The sequence below is a fragment of the Gadus chalcogrammus genome, chromosome 6, assembly GCF_026213295.1.
Source record: "Gadus chalcogrammus isolate NIFS_2021 chromosome 6, NIFS_Gcha_1.0, whole genome shotgun sequence".
NCBI classification, from domain to species: domain Eukaryota; kingdom Metazoa; phylum Chordata; class Actinopteri; order Gadiformes; family Gadidae; genus Gadus; species Gadus chalcogrammus.
The window spans coordinates 15,645,335-15,662,216 of record NC_079417.1 but is presented as its reverse complement, the minus strand read 5'-3'; the positions used below and the strand labels follow the sequence as shown (position 1 = coordinate 15,662,216).

The 16,882-nt window shown below is 43.1% G+C and overlaps 1 protein-coding gene across 2 annotated transcripts in view; it reads left to right on the top strand.

Moving 5' to 3' along the window:
* The window catches only part of ccser1 (coiled-coil serine-rich protein 1), a 99,271-nt gene that overhangs the window by 3,292 nt on the left and 79,097 nt on the right, over positions 1 to 16,882 (top strand). For both annotated transcript variants that reach the window (XM_056591519.1, XM_056591518.1), the window contains exons 3-6: positions 378 to 897; positions 3,184 to 3,368; positions 8,390 to 8,480; positions 10,722 to 10,827. In XM_056591519.1, the coding sequence (XP_056447494.1) occupies positions 378 to 897; positions 3,184 to 3,368; positions 8,390 to 8,480; positions 10,722 to 10,827 (902 nt within the window). The remainder of the gene's footprint in view (positions 1 to 377; positions 898 to 3,183; positions 3,369 to 8,389; positions 8,481 to 10,721; positions 10,828 to 16,882) is intronic.

Sequence of the window (16,882 nt, the reverse complement as noted above, 5' to 3'; positions counted from 1 at the left end):
CTGATTTTGATTATAATCCTTAATGGATTATCTGGAACAGGTGAGCAAATGTGTTATAAGGAGGGCAATGTGCTGTACTGGAGCCCTCCGGACTGCAAATAGAAATATTTATTATACATTCAGTGTATAAAATAGACTCAAAAAGTCAAACCCATTGCTCACTCACCTTTTAGTTGACAGCTATGAGAATGAAGGCTGAATGATGAGCAATTGAAAATAAATAATGCTCTCCCTTATGTGCAAGGTAGAGTTGTGGATTGTAAACATCGTACATCATAAAGCTTGCTTAGATTAACCACAAACATAAACACATTCGATTATGTATTTAGCTTTTTCTGATACATTTATAGATGATGATGTCTGTCTTCTCTTTCTAGGAGTTTTCCACACCGGCCCAGTCCTGCGCAGACCAGCCTCTCCAAGACACCAGCACCCCCAACCCCACCGACTATGACACTGCCGTCTCCCAGTCAGATCCAGAGACGGCTGTACCCTGCCTTCCCCTTCCGTCGCCACCGTCGCCACCGTCACCAACACCGCCATCACCGCCAACACCGCCAGCCCCAGAGCAGCAGCAGCTGCAGCAGCAACAACAACAACAATCACCGGTGGGGGTGAAGAATGTGCAGGCCGAGCAGAGGGCGGAAGGAGTGCAGGAGAAGAGGACGTTGTACCAGAGGGACAGGAAAGGGTCAGCGGAAGACAGGAAGTGTGGCTACCAGACGGAGACGACGAGCGAGAGTGAGGCCTGTGTGGTGCGCAGCGAGGGCTGGCGCCCGAACCCGGAGCCCACGGAGAGGAGTGGCAGGAACGCAGTCTCGGTGCAAGAAGTGGGTAGGGGCCACTGCTGCAGTCATCAGGAGCACAGGCCCTCGCAGCTCCGAAAGCCCCACGCAGGTCAGCGCACACGCACAACCACGGCACCTGTTTGCACACGCATCGAGACAAGCACATGGACACGCACGCCCACACATACACAGATTAACCCTGACTCACAACCACCTACATAAATACACACTTTCTCAACCACCCGCATACGATAGGTATCCATTTCTTGCACACACACACACACACACACACACACACACACACACACACACACACACACACACACACACACACACACACACACACACACACACACACACACACACACACACACACACACACACACACACACACACACACACACCCTACCTTCTCTTGGAGACAAAACTCCCTCATAGGCTGTACAAAAGATGCTAGTTCACACTGGTGTCCCAGAATACACATCGTTTACAAGTTAACTATACATTGTGTCCTTCATAACTAATTCAGCCTCCATTTTACCCCCGGTGTTTAGAGCACACCAGTGGCACACGTAAAAATAAATACTCAACGACAATTATCATAATGACTATTACTTTAATAGATTAAAAGCAGTGCTTTAGGGGTGTTTCTAAACTGTGTGATTCCATCCTGTGTCGGACGCCGGAGATTTGTTAATGTCACGCTCGCGTTTCTCTTGAAAAGCTCTAACGTTATTTCTCAGCGGTGCCCCGGGTATCAAATTGGATTTGGTACTTTCAGAATAAATCAGAAACCCCAAGGCTACGGCTAAAAAAGTTTTTCATAGCAGTGAAGCTGTCAAACACAGCAAGCAATGGTGTTGGAAACGATCTTCTCCTCAGGTTCCCAGTGTCCATCGACGATGCCAGTTAGGTCTCGCCCTGGTTTCCCCTCTCCAGATCAAACTTGTTTTTGATATCGCTAAACTGTGTAAGAAACCCATCGTGGAAAGGGAACCGCGATGTGGTGGTTGGTTTTGTTTTTTCTGTCATTGATTGTCTAAATAAGGAACTGTGCGTACAATTCTCAATCACGGGGTAGTTATTGTTGTGTATTTGACCATTGCAGTGGTGCTAACAAACCAGAAGGAGTCATATACAATTTATTTGTATTGAGCTGTTGAGATGACTAATCCATAGTGGGTTTGAACTGCGCATGGATGACGTAGGGTGGTGAACTTTTCGTTTTTTCAATGCCGGAAGAGATAGGAAATGGAAATCATAATCACAGATAGAATATCATATAAAAGCTCTCTCCCATGGAGTCTCCTACATACTCTCTCATTAACAGAGGGGTCGGCAGGGGAAGTTGTGATTGTTACTGCACTGTCACGGCCTCTGCTCCTCTCCCCGTGAAATGATGTGCTATTAATAGTGGTGCAGAATGGACAGCCTTTTATCCATGTAATGACTGCCCCGGTTGGCCTTCTTTATGCTTTTTTCAACACACGCACACACTTGCATGCACACAGACACACATGGGCATGCCTTGCATGCATATCCACCCACACACAGAAGGACTGAACTCTCTGGCTGTTCACTGCTCCATGGGGATGCTGCTGTGATGTGGTCTGATATTCTTGGCGGCGGACAAAGGTTGCATGGTACCAAACCTAGTGCCCATTCCAATTGGCCCAGAACAATTCTCTGCAGCTCAAGGTCGCTTTGAACCAAGGGTTAGGAACCTCTGCCCAGGCTTGGCTGTGTGAGGGCGGGTTCTTGGGGAGAAATGGCCACGGAGTATCAAGGAGGGCCAATAGATGCTCTTTATCAGTATTAAGAATGTACTTTTGTTGCCGGGGGAGGAATTGATATTCTAGCGGTCATGTTAATGTTTGTGTAAGGATTCAATGGTTGCTAAGCAATATAATATGAAACTCAATGGTACGTATTATAACAGACAGCAATCAGGTCGAGGGACAAACCTTGTTCTAGGTGTTCGCATCACACCAAGAAACGACTGGAATGTTGGTGAGATTGCTAGAAGGATCGGTAGGGATATCCGGATTCAGTTCATGTTTTGGATATTGCTCTGTGAAATTCTTCATCAAAAAAAACTCTATGCTTCTTCTCCTTCTCGTTGTTATTTTTGTAGTCATGTTCTTATGCTTCCTGCTCCGGGCACTGTATGTAGACAGTAGACAGCCCGTACAAAGTAAGAGAATTTAAATTGTTTTACAATAGATTCAAAGAACCCATTCATGAGCCTAAATAAGGACAGATATGTCAAAAATGATTAGCATGAGGACCGATTTGGTAAGGAGAAATACAGGGGCTGGATCCCAAATGGGCTTGTGGAGCGCGAACCCCACCTTGTGCTCTGACTCCACCCCTCTCTCCTCTCTCTCCTGGGCAGCCTCCATGTGCAGCAGTGTGAGCCCCTATCACGGCGTCATGAGGATGGAGAGACGGCTGCGCTCCTCCTCCGAAGGGGCTGGTGGACCCCGTATCCAAGGCAGCCACGGTGACGCGCATGGCATCGAGGGCTTCGGTCTTATCAAGCACAGGAACAACTCCTCCTCGTCCAAACTGGGCAGCCTGGTAGGTTGTGTGTGTGTGTGTGTGTGTGTGTGTGTGTGTGTGTGTGTGTGTGTGTGTGTGTGTGTGTGTGTGTGTGTGTGTGTGTGTGTGTGTGTGTGTGTGTGTGTGTGTGTGTGTGTGTGTGTGTGTGTGTGTGTGTGTGTGTGTGTGTGTGAATGCAAGCGAAAATGAAAGCGAGAGTATTCGGTGAGTTGGTTGTTCCTGACCAAAAACCTGTTTCATTGTGGCAAAACAAAAATTACAAACAAAATGTCAATCATTCTTTCATAAAGGCAGCAGGCCTTGTTATCCTGCACTAAGGCTTTCCGCTTTACATTAATCCCATCCAAACAAAACTCAAACCCTTGTAATTGATTCCAATAACTACCACCTATATATATTATTTAGGTTTTATTTGAATAGAGACCTTCAAAAACATAGATAAGTGTGAAACAGTCATCTGATGTATGCATCAGTGTTTTTAGCCAAAGCAAATTCACGACACTTGTCCCTAGTATATAAATACATCAATCCAAGCAGTGCTGTCCGGAGTCCAGGCCTCCCTCTCAGCTTCTCCTGGGGACTCACAGGCCTACCCAGGCTGACTAGGAGCTGTCATCCATCCCCGCAGGGCATCGTAGCTCTGCTCTCTCTGCCTTCCAAACCAAGACATCTCAATCATGTGGTCTTTTCAATTCCTCTGTGCATTTTGTCCCCACAATACCTTCCTGCCAGTACGTTTAGAAACTTTAGAGAAGAAGTGCAACAAGTCATTTTCACGGAGTTAAGTAAGCTAGCCGTTTTTTAAATCTCTAATACACCGCTTTACAGGAAATTTCACAATAAATCTGGGCCCCAAGGGCATGGCTAAAGGAATGATTTTCTTTTCTGCCTTTAGTGGTCCAATGTGTAAAAAAAAAGTCACTATCGGTGAGGTTGCCCCAGCCTCTACCCTCTCTTTCCAAGGGCTAAATTGGCCTGTACTGGCTGGTATTGTGTAAGGTGCTTGTAGCAGGTATTTCTTTTTTTGCAAAAATTCAACATTGATTTGGCACCAAGGTCGATTTTTGACGGCTTTAGAGACAAAGTCACCATGGTGATTGTATTTGTTGTAATAGATGGTGGAGGTAACGGCCTATTAACCTTTTCGGCTCATTCTATTCTAAGGCCGACAAAGATTCTTATTTTCACTGTTTTTTCTTACACTAATAAGACCTAAAACTTTAGGGCACTCCGGTGGCTCACCAGATAGAGCGTGTACCATGAAGCCTATATCTCCCATATCTCCCATACCCTTCTGCCTATCTCACTCTATAATAAAGCAGGAAAATGCAAAATAAAAACAAATAAATAAAAATAATTACATTTTAGAGTATCATATTCCAATTCGGCAATGATTGTTCCACTAGATGCCGCTAAATTCTACACAGGAGCTAAGTAGTAGTTTAGCTTGTATCGACAGAGTGAGCATAAACTGCACTGCACAGTGCAGTTTATAAATTATGCATTATATTTAAGGTGTTTAACAAACGTGTGTGTGTGTGTGGGGGGGGGGAACAAACCCCCAGACTCGATACGGCCTCATGTAATTCACAAGTCATAATCACAAAAGTTAAGGGAATAACTTAAAGTGGAAGGAGATCATTTATCAGTGTTGTGCAGGCGGGAACTCTTCCGACCAGCATTACTCCGTCTAAACAACCTTGAGCGACTGCTGATGTCTTCTTCTTATGTATAGTACCTCCAAGTTGCTCCCCAGGATGCATGTGTGTTCCTTGGTCAGCACTTTTGCCTCCCTGTTTGTTTGTTTGTTTGTTTATTTATATTTTTGTGGGACAGGGATATAGAAAATGAATGGGGAGCTCAGATGGGGGCTGAGCACCACCGGTTTGGCTTGGTTCTCTCAACCTGCACAGTCAGGCCTGTGAGGGTGAGGCGAGGTTCGTGTGAGGGCTTCTCTACATCCTGGGGCTTCTTGCTGAGTCTTTAAAAAACAGCATTCGTCCTCCAGGGTTGTGGTGGACCAAGATAATTTCTTAGCCTACACACTCTCCTCTCCTCCACCTGTGATCAGGGAAGCAGCTGCCTCCATTCAAAACACTTTTTACATTTAGTGGAGGAATCCAAAAAGTGTGGTTTGATCATCAGAAACATTTAGATTCCTCCTGGACTGGGGTTGTCTGTTTGAGGGAATGAAGGGGGGGAATTCTGGCTAGTGCTTTTAAATGCTTAAAGTTTTGAGCAGTACATATTCAATACAGACTGCGTACACATACAATGTTGTTTGTAGCCGTTATCACTGCTACCTTGCATTCTCATCTTAATATTGATCATCTGTATTATTGTTTGGGTTGCTCATTCGAACCCTTTGCGACTAAAAGGAGAGCAGCTGGTATAAACCTGTCTGTAAGGATTGTATATTTTATCCATAAACAATTGTCAACATGTCTGCACCTCACAAAAGGCATATTCTTGGATGAATCTATTCAAAAATTTCACAAGCAGTCTCGTATACATTCCCTACCTGTATGATCTGTCCGTCAACCAGGCCTTGGTTTCAATAGCGTTGCTTCCATTCATCAGTTGTGAAATACGTCTACTGATGCACTTCAACATCTTCAGTGATACATCATCCATGTATTATGATCAGTAGTTGATAGACGAAAGACAGATCATCCGAAATAACCCGTTTAGCTTGCAATTCCAAAATACGTTTGAAATGAGAAATGATAACTTGCACACTTTTGTGGAAGCGGATAATACAACTTCCCAATGGATGTTCCATTTAATTACTAGTATTTCCCCCAGGCCAATACATGCTCATACTTGTGAACTACTGCGGTACCACAGGTCCTCGAACATGGTTTCTTTCCCGCTGACGCCGCTCGCTGGATCCATGTGACCCCGAAGCCCGGAGGCATGGAAAATAAAAGTGATTTACACAGAAAACGTATGTCATTTTCATCGATAGCTCTTAATAGCTTTGGATGAGTCACCCCTCCGTCGGCTACCCGCCTTCTCTCCTTTCTGGGTTTGGGTGTCAGCCTGGCCGTCTGTAACGACACGTCGTCCCCTCGTAACGAGTGCCAAAATCCCTATGATCTCATAATATATAAATCCTAATGTGCATAAAATACGTACGGACATGAGGATTACTCTCCCGCGAAATGTACATGCGAGGTTAAACAGCTGGCACCTCTGGATTTTAAAAGCCTCTTTTAAAAAAGTCTCGTGGCTCTAGGCACCCATTAAAATAGGTAATTTAGCTCCAAATGAAGTCTTGCAGTGGAATAATATGGTCTTCATGGTTTTTCCAATACCTTGTAGCTATTAGCTCTAATGATGCAAATATAAGCCCTGTGTTCAATTGAATTACCCCTGCGATGTGTTTGAATCTTTTTTCCATATTTGCTCCTGTCGCAATAATCCAATATTGCTCTTTCATTCACAGTATAGCATGGCGGCATGTACACATTTATTATATGGAGATTTTTCAAGATATTGCCATGAAAATCATTTCATTAGGTGTTTGGGGAACATTATTGATTAAGCACACACGCATACACATACACATACGCATGCATCACATCACATCACATCACGATGTATGATTTAATAGTTTGATATGATGCTAAGGTCTAGTGCTCCAACACATGGATATCAATCTGAGGTTCGAACGTGAATGTTCCTCCACCAGCTGCAGAATTTAGTAGAATTCTTTGTAGAATATGTGCTATGAAATAGGTACTCCTTACCACTTCTGGTCTGATATGAGGCCACTAGAATATTTGATCTGTAAACTATGTTTAATCATAATTGGCCAACTGCGTGTATTCGCAGAATATATGCATATTCAGTCAAGCCTCTATAAATACTCAATCTATTCTGTCTAAGCCTCATGATTCTGATTACTGACCTTGTGCATTTATTTCTTGTTAAAGCTGTTTATAAAAACTTCCTTAATTAATATCAAAAAAAAAAAATTCAACAAATTCTGCCTTTCCAAATTTTCTCATTTAAAACTTGAGTGATTAGAGCAAATGTAAGTGTCTCATAAAATGTATTTGGCTGCATTACTATCTTTGTCATATGGAGGTTTCATTCTTTGCAACCACTAGAGGGCAGTCCTGCCATTCCAAACATTAACTGCGCCACAATCCCAGTTTTACGACATGCAATTATTTTCTGAATATCCATCAACGTTTTTTAGGCAAGGGTATGTAAATTCTGCCTAAATGGCCTGGATATCCTGGAAAGATGAATAGTACAGATGGGATGGTTGTGCATGAAATGGTTGAGTGTCATTTACTAAATTCCAGCCCCATAGCTATAGAGCAGTTAATGTATTAGTAGTTCATTCTGCAAGTAGCAGAACAATACCATGATCTATAATCTCGACAAGTTATAGGCACATTAAAATGGCACTTCATAATAGAAAGGTAGACTAGAACTAGGGACTTCTCTCTCCTTGTGAACCTTTTGTTTGATTTGTTCCACATTTTCTTTCCGTATACCCTATTAAGGGGGGTGGAATTAATGCGTCTATTTTTCCATATAGTATTTTATGTGGGTACAATACACCTGCTATGGCTGCTATCCGAGAGCATCACATAACAATTCCATTAAAATGCCACAAATATTCAACCCTTGCAATGAAAATATAATAATACAAACTTCCAAACTTGTAACTGTTTAATTTGTTCTAATAATATTATTGTTTTTGGATGATCCGAGTAGAGGTCACAATAAAATGTTAATCAAAAAAATAATATTCTTGACAAGCAAAATCAAAGTATTATGCAAATAATGATGATCCTTTTTAATAAATGAGCTTGGATCTTAAAAACGAATTGGCACACATTTCTAAAATGCTAATAAGTTTTCATGGACTGGATAAGGTGCAGCATTTCATAAAAGTAGACTGAAACAAGAACCCTCGCAATATGTCCCAAAAGAATATTCCCTACATGTGATTGATAATTATCAGAATTTCGTTATTTTCTGATACAAATTTTCACAATGGACGTCTCTCCCTCCCCCAGGATATGTTGAACAACATGGGCTCCTCAGAGTTGGACGAAGATGATCTGATGTTGGATCTAGACCTCTCTGACGATCAGCGCCATCGCCATGGTAACTACACAAGCTTTATTTCTTTTGACAGTAACACTCACCTGTTCTTGCATCTTTTTCCTTGCCTTTGGGTATGCCATACTCCTGCTGGTTCCTCTGGTAAAAACACTACTTATTCTCTTCCTGGTTGCCCTTCTTCCTCCTAAAACTCATGCCAGGCCTACCTTCCTGTTGCTTTGCCCTTATGTGTCTTTTCTCTCAATAAACTGACAGATTCAACAGCTGCATTCTCTCACTTGACTGCTGTAAGTCGGCACCTGCCTCATGCTTTTATTGGCGCAGCTTTGCTCTAAATCTGTTATTTTGTTGTCGCTTGGGCTTTTTATCCGCTCACTTCTGACGCCCTTCACATTTCAAAAAGCGTTTCAAGATTCTACCAACAAATCTTGTTCTTGTGTGTTCTTTATGTTTTTGTCTAAGTTATACATGTATTTCGGGGGTAAGTCTCAAATCAGTCAATTCCAAAACCAAAGTCAACACCATCTGTTCATGAAGAACTGCAAACTGTATTCCTCCCAGTAACATGGGTTAAATGTGATTTAAAATGTGTGTACTTTAAATGTTTTAAGTAAACTGGTTTTCATGCAACACTCTTTATTGTGTTTGACTTAAATGGGAGATGCAGGGTATTTTTTAGATTCTGACTCTGATCCAGGCTTTAGGTCAGCTTCTGTATAATTTGACTCAACACATATTAGTTGAGTACCAAATGCATTTTAATATGAAGTCCAAGACAATTAAATAAAGATTGCTTGTCAGGATATTTTAAATGAGCAGAACAGTAACTGCCTTCATCCTAATATTTTTTTTGCTCTGGGCAAAATGGAAAGTAAACAAACACTGCACATCAACATGATGAGAGTAGATGGTTGACACATACAGTACATAGTCCCTCGTTCTCACACATGACCAACGCACATGCATACAGAGGCACACATACAGACAGACACTCATGCACACATACATGGCTCCGTGGTTATTCGCAGCCTTTCCTTTGCATGCCCCGTTATTTCTTTATTCAGACTTAATGGTTCTGAAGGCCGTAGCATGAAATTGAAGGTTTGATAAATTGTTTTCATAAAGTCAAGTGACTAAGCCTGTGTGCTTTGAGACAGTGGAGTAACCGTCTGCAGCATGAAATTATTCATTCAAATTAAGATTTAGAGTCGGAGAGACACGCTTTGGGTCAAACAGAACCTGAGGCGGCTCGCACAGCCCTCACTCGAAAAAACACGCAAAGGGGCAATATGCACGCGTATTTGACCATGTGGATAAAAAGGTGGGCGAAGTATAAGAGAGCATGCATACACACACACACACACACACACACACACACACACACACACACACACACACTCTGACGCACTTAATAAACCCCCCTCTGCTACCACCACCACCACTAACATCATCGCTCTCTCGCACACACGCAATGACGCCCTTATTACAATCCACCTCCGCACCAACCGACATCAGCACCATTATCGCTCTTTACACACACGCAAAGGGGCTATTTGCATGTGTATTTTACCACGTGGATAAAAAGGTGGGAGAAATGCAAGAGAGCACACACACACTGACACACTTATTACAAACCTCCACTGTCCCCACCACCAGCACCATCCCTTTGAACATGTACATACACAAAATAGCACAATGCACTTGCACGTCCCTACTCGCTCTCTGAATGGCACCCATCCTCGTACTCCCCTCAGGTGGCTAGTTGTAGCCTTTATTAAAAAATCGGGCAGTTTCATGGCAATTTATGGCCGGTGGCACCCTGGACTCCTGGGCTCCGGCGTTTCCAATTCCAGCTGTGACTCCTGCCCTTTAGCATCACTCGGCGCGAGCAGAGGGGTTTTAACACTGGCTGGAGGATCGGCCCCATCCCAGCCCCGTCGTCAACCCCGTCCAGATGCTCCGGCTCGGGTCAACCCGGACTGCAATTAAAAAATGGACCAATTATGGTTTAGGAGCGCCAAGGGACTCGCCATTATAGTCCCCCCAAAAAGGATAATCCACCGTTGAGTCTAATAGGCTGCTTGATGCGAACGCCCATCGCAGTATGATTGATTTCGTAGAGAGGGACCAACGGTAATGGAGCAAAGCTACTATCTTTGGATCTGTGGATCTGTGGTTCTGTATGCTTTCACGCCTATGATAAATGTCCTGATAAGTGTGTTTGTATGTGTGTTTGTGTCTGTCTGTGTGTGCATCTATGTTATTGTGTTTGTGTGCCTTCAGTTTCCAGGGAGGACTCGAGCCAGTCCCTCGCCTCGTGTCTGAACCTGCTGCCCTCCCCCATAGAGGGGCCCGCAGAACGCCCCCAAGGGAGAGAGAGCTTCCACAGGTACACACACACACACACACACACACACACACACACACACACACACACACACACACACACACACACACACACACACACACACACACACACACACACACACACACACACACACACAGAGAGAGAGAGATTTGTCATATCACTTCTTAAAGAAATGCAAAAAACTATTAATACAGTAGTTATATCAGAGTAAACCTATAATAATAGGTTTATTATAAGTATCATGATACTTGGTGGTAGAATATCAGTACTGTCTATTGTTTTGTGTTACATTTAAGCAATTTACTTAAAATCTGGCCTTGGCAACTACCGCTAACAGCTTGCGTTGCGTTGCCTAGATCTCATCTGCTGTTATGCTGCTCGGATATAGTGAGCGAACAATGCCGAGTTACAAATACACACACACAAGAACACACACACACACAAAGTAGGATGTTCATCTGGGTCATCTGATGTTGTGAACTGTGGTTCTGTTTAGGGCCCCAGGTTCTCTCACCTCCAGACTGAGACATTTAAGACAAGTTCTTATAGTCAGTGTTTTTCGGTATGTGTGCTACTCTGTGTTGGATGCCATAGTCCTCTGTCTCTGCGCCGTTGGCATAAGTCCCAGCCCACGGTTAGTCTGACAAAATGTTAATTGCTCCAGATGGACTGATGTTTTTATACGCACCTTTTTCATAATGTAAAGAGCATGCTATTTGTTCATTAAATCGTACACGTACAGCGCACCATTATAATAAGGCTGCGTGTTCACGGCAGCTTTTAGGGCTAATGGACAAAAGACACAGAGGCGAGCATCGTCTGGATGGAGACGAGAGCCAGAGAGAGCTATCTGGGTTAATGGCCTGGCTATTGCTGTGCTACTACCTCTGGATTCAAACCCCTTCCCCTTAAGAAGGTGTTGAAGCTGCACTGGTTCACTTTTTTGCACGGTGGCCCCCTCTGGCCTGAGTTGGAAGTGCCAAGACTTGAGTTATTTACTAAGGAGCCAAGGTTACTGAATCAGCGGTGAGAATGCCTTCCATCCTGATTATGACGCCAAAATATTTGTATCCTATTAAACTCTTGCACTTGAACATTGGTAAATATTTGTTACTGCCAGCCCAGACATAGGTAATTACCGGAACCTGCATTTTTTTTATTCATTTATTTCCATTGGTAATAAGTTGTGCTTACGCTTCCCAATACAAACAAGTGACTAATTTGGAAGGATTTCATCGTGTACACACACAACATGCAGGCGTATAACCTATGTGTCGAAGTTTCTCAACAGTGGGGAGGTGTTGCTGGAAATAGTCACATTTTTCTTCACTCTTTGGTATTTGATTGATGAATGGGGGATTTAAGGGGGGGCGGGGAATTTTATGTTGAACGAAAAATAGGAGCGAGCCGAGAGATATTTGGGTGTAATTTCCTTTGCTGGAATCCAACATTTCATTTATTCAACCAGAAGCACCTATTTATCACAAAAGCATCCTGGACAAGATGGCAACAGTAATAAAAACATGTCACACCGTGGTACAACAGAAAACCAGACTAAAAATAACACACAAACACAATACAAAAACACCAGGGAGCGAACATTATCTTTCTGCAGGGACTGGTAAGGCATCGTTGGCATGGTGGAATCGGAAATTAAATACCTCAGTAGAGCTGATGTGTGTAGGTCCTTTTTACCCCCACAAGGTTCCCTACCAGTAACTCTAGTGCTCAGGACAAGATCTGGTATTCACAAAATCAGGAAGCGCCACACGGCCAAACAACGTAGACACGCACAAACACATACTGAATCGCACAAAGTAGATACACGTTTCATGCGCCAGTCCATTTAAGCCAGTAAGCACCTTTTTGAAGTTATTGATGAAAAGAAGGGATGAAGTCTTCTTTCTTTCTTTCCCAGTTAAATGTATTGCATGATTGTCCTTGTTTAACTGTGGGTTTATGAGTGTTGTTTGGATTAATTGTGCGACTCTTGAACTTGCCTGTGAAAGCCAACAGTCAACATGAAGAACACATTGACAGAGATGCGCTCCACTCAAATCCAAACCACAAATAAATAGGAACTGCTGAGTGCACTTTGAGAAACCTTTTGAACTCTTCCCAGAACAAGCCTTTATTCAGATGAAATTGTCTTCTATTCACGGACACGGCACACTGAACTGGGTTGAGGTTTTGCAAAAATCGAGGTTAAGGTTATAAAGACATTTAGGCTGCTGGGACAAAGCCTCCTTCGTATTGCTTGTCCCAGACAAGTGATATCAAAATGTCACTTCCATGAACGTCTGCAGGGAAAGCCTTGGACACCAGATGTCCAAACTGCTCACTGGGTACATAGTTGTTGCGTAAAGGTATTTAAGGAGACAATCAGAGCTTACTCTCTCAGATAGCTGTCGCGGCCAATACATCCCGCGCTCCCTACAGGGCTTTAACTTATTTACCAGGGCCTCGTTGGAGCAGGCTTACGGAGTAGAAGGTGAAAAGTATATCTAACGGCTTACTTAAAGTGAACAAGTTATGTTGAGTGCTGAGGACTAGGGTTCAAGGAATGAGTGAGCAAGCTTGCAGGATCACCCTCAACCCTCGAGTCAAGTCAGGCATCCAGTTGGCCTGACTTTTTGACTTCTCTCAAAAAAAAAAAAGCAGTAAAGCAACTTGATGCCTCACTTAGTGAAAGTACCGGGTATACATGGAATCCATCTCCGAGTTGGCTTGTCTGCTGCTCTGTGCCACCGTTTCCTGCACAGAATATTGATAAAGAGTGGGATGGGGAAAGCTCTGATTTCGGGGAGGAAAAAGGAGCAAAATGTGTTTGCCCAAGGCTTGCTGACTCTCTCTCCCTCTTAATCTCTACCTCTCTCTATTTGTTGTTCTCTCACATTCCCTCAAGGGGACATCGATTTGCTGCAGGCAAGGCAAGCTTCCTTCTCTTTTGGCACGCACGGGAGACATACACATGCACGTGCACAATAGTACACATACACATACAAGTTTACACACTTACAAGTCACACAAACGGCAACACACTCAGACCCAGTTATACACTTACGAGTTCGCACAACGCCAACATACACACTTGAACACTAACACACACACGCATATGGTTATACACTTGCTAGTCCACACAAACACACACACAGCATCAGCTAAAGGTTTTAGCTCGCTGTATGACAGGCTCTGGCTACACTGATCAACTGCTGTCGCACAATCACACACACACGCACATGTTTGTACACACACACACACACACACACACACACACACACACACACACACTACTATAAACCAACATTGATTCCTAAATGCCTATAATGTAGGCTCAGATATGCATATCAATATAATGGTCAGACTACATTTAGAGACATTTAATAGATAAGACACTTGTGGAGGACCAATAGATGGATGAGTTTATTGGTAAGATTGGAGATGGGATAAGAGAGAACGACAGAGAAGGAAAAGGGAAGGACAAAGTTAGGGAGACATTAAATGTGTTTAATATTATTTTATATAAATATTCATAGGATGACACTTTCAGTGAAACACTGCTTTATTGAGTAAAACAAACATGAATTTGTATTTGAGTTCAATAAATAAAAGTGCTTTTATGCTCACAAAATCAATAATTGCAATATAAAACGGTGAACGCTGGAGCTGTGCCCATTTTGGATTACCAGCATCATGTTTTATTTCTCACAAGCATTTCAATATAAGGCTTTTACTCACCATGGGGGTAAGATATAACACTTTTGCATGCCAAGGTTCAAGAGAAAATGCTTTGACCTGCTTAATGTAACCTGCAAAATGTACAGGAAAGTGGTCGTATACATTTAAATAGGAGCATAGCACGTTGATGCATCCAACTCATTACATTAAACGCATTCTTTCCACCCCCTCCTCCTGTTCGATATGTGCCCTACATCACCTCTGGGAGAAGGAGAAGAGGGAGGGAGGGAGAGAGTGGTAATAAAATAGTCCACTCCTGTGAAGGGGACACCTGCTGCTGCACAGTCTCGTTGTTACTCCATGGATACCTGCTTCTCCTATTAGGCCAGAGACGACCAACGGAGGATCAGGGAAGAGTTCATGGTACCACAGTGGGAGGCGCGGGTGAGGAAGGGGGTGGGGGGGGTGGTCTAAAGAGGAGCGCCGGTGTTGCCTCGAGGCTAGAACGCGACGAGGAAGATGGCTTTCTCACGGTAAACGGAGATGCACTCCGAGGAGACCGGTACTTTCTGCCTCAGAAAGAATCCCGACATGCCCCCGTGACAGATACATTTTTTATGTGGTGGGACAAGAAAGGATGTGTTCACAAGATGGAAAATATCCACAGAACAAACCTGAGAGAGACATAACGCCTGTCAGACTCCAAAGCAGATACTACAAGAGCCCCCGGGTCGGAACAAGGTCTTAACTATTTAGATGCATGGATTTTTAGCACGATCCTTTCTTAAAACGTTTTGTCCGTTAATTGTTGGATGGGCAGATCGTTAACAGACAGACTTGTTGACGGCGCGAGTTGTAGGCACACCACTCACAGAAGACACATTTCTTAGCATTTGTCTTAGCATACTAGGCCCTGCCTTTTGTTAAAGGCGTAATGTTGTAATGAGCTTTGCCTTTCCCGCCATTGTCAGTCAACACTGAATTCTGCTGCTCGCCCTCGAAAGCCCAGAGAGGACCTCCTCTTTAATGAGTTCTCTCACCGGATTTGGAACAGGAAAAAAATACCGAAACTTTGTTGCTGTTTATTGTGGAGCGGAGGGAGTTGGAGATCCATGTGACTGATCAGACCCTCTATGTCAGGGTTAGAATAGAGATTTTCAACACTTATTGTAACAAATAAATATTGCTTTAAGTACTTTGTTTGATAAAGGTGGAGCCTTAGCACTGCTCATTCAATATGAATGGTTTCACTCATTTAATATGAATGGATGCAACAGATATTAAAAACGACAGGCCTATTACAGCAGGGTCTCACCCATAGGGCATTTCCCTCAAAGGATTTCAAGCATTTACATTTTCAGACACTAATAATGAATCAATGTCTTGTTGTAATGCCCCCCTAAAATAGAAATTGCTAACATTTGGTGTGACTGTTGACAGGCCCCCTCAAAAAACTATCTGTTTGCATGGTCATAATGGAAATAGTCACATTAGTCCCGTTGCAATGTCCTATTTCCATAGTCTGGGTAAAGACATTATTGCGCTGGCCATCCTCTGAATGTGTTGAATATCAATATCTGTCTTCTGTGACAGCCCTGACCTCTCCTGCTCTCCCCACGTAGAAATATCCACGAAGGAAATTATTACATTTTGAGAAGTAGTTTGCCTGTTGCTATGGTTATGTTGCTCTCTGCACTGTACGCCTTCAATCTTGCTACCTTCTCTCTGTTCCTTCTTTCTTCCTTCTATGGCCTCCGATTACTATGCAGGAGAGTAGTAGTCCAATGGGAGGACGGTCAGACACACTCGGATGTTCCAGTCTGTCACTGTGTAGGGGGGGACACTTAGTGAAACAGACAGTCTGTCTCTTCCGGTGTTAAACTGTCTTTACCTTCCTACATCTCCTCCTCCCCCTCCCCCTTGTTTTGTGTTTTCTTTCCTTGTCCCTTGTCTTTTGTTTCTGCCTCTTTCTTGATTCACAGAAAAACTTTAGTTAAACCCTATATTATATTTTGTATATTAGATTTTACTATTTTGTTATTTAATTTAATTTGGTATTGAAACATACCATGAATAAATTATTAAAGACGGACCATTGACCTATTTGTAATCAGGACGGAATAAGATATAAATTATTTCTGTCCAATCATGTTATGCATGGGGAGAAATTTATTTGTCAATCAGGTCTTCAAGCTCCCAAATTTAATTTCTCTAAAAAGCTACTTCCTGGTCCTCACACTATAAATGTAAACAATAGATGAACGGCTGACTTATTTTTTCAATCCCTAGCTACTGAGTGTATAGAGCTGCATCCATGCGTCACCAATCTCAAGGCTACCCTCTTGGAGCCTAGGCTGCGTATAGGCTGTAAAGGGCCCCTAATCGGAACATAAGTCAG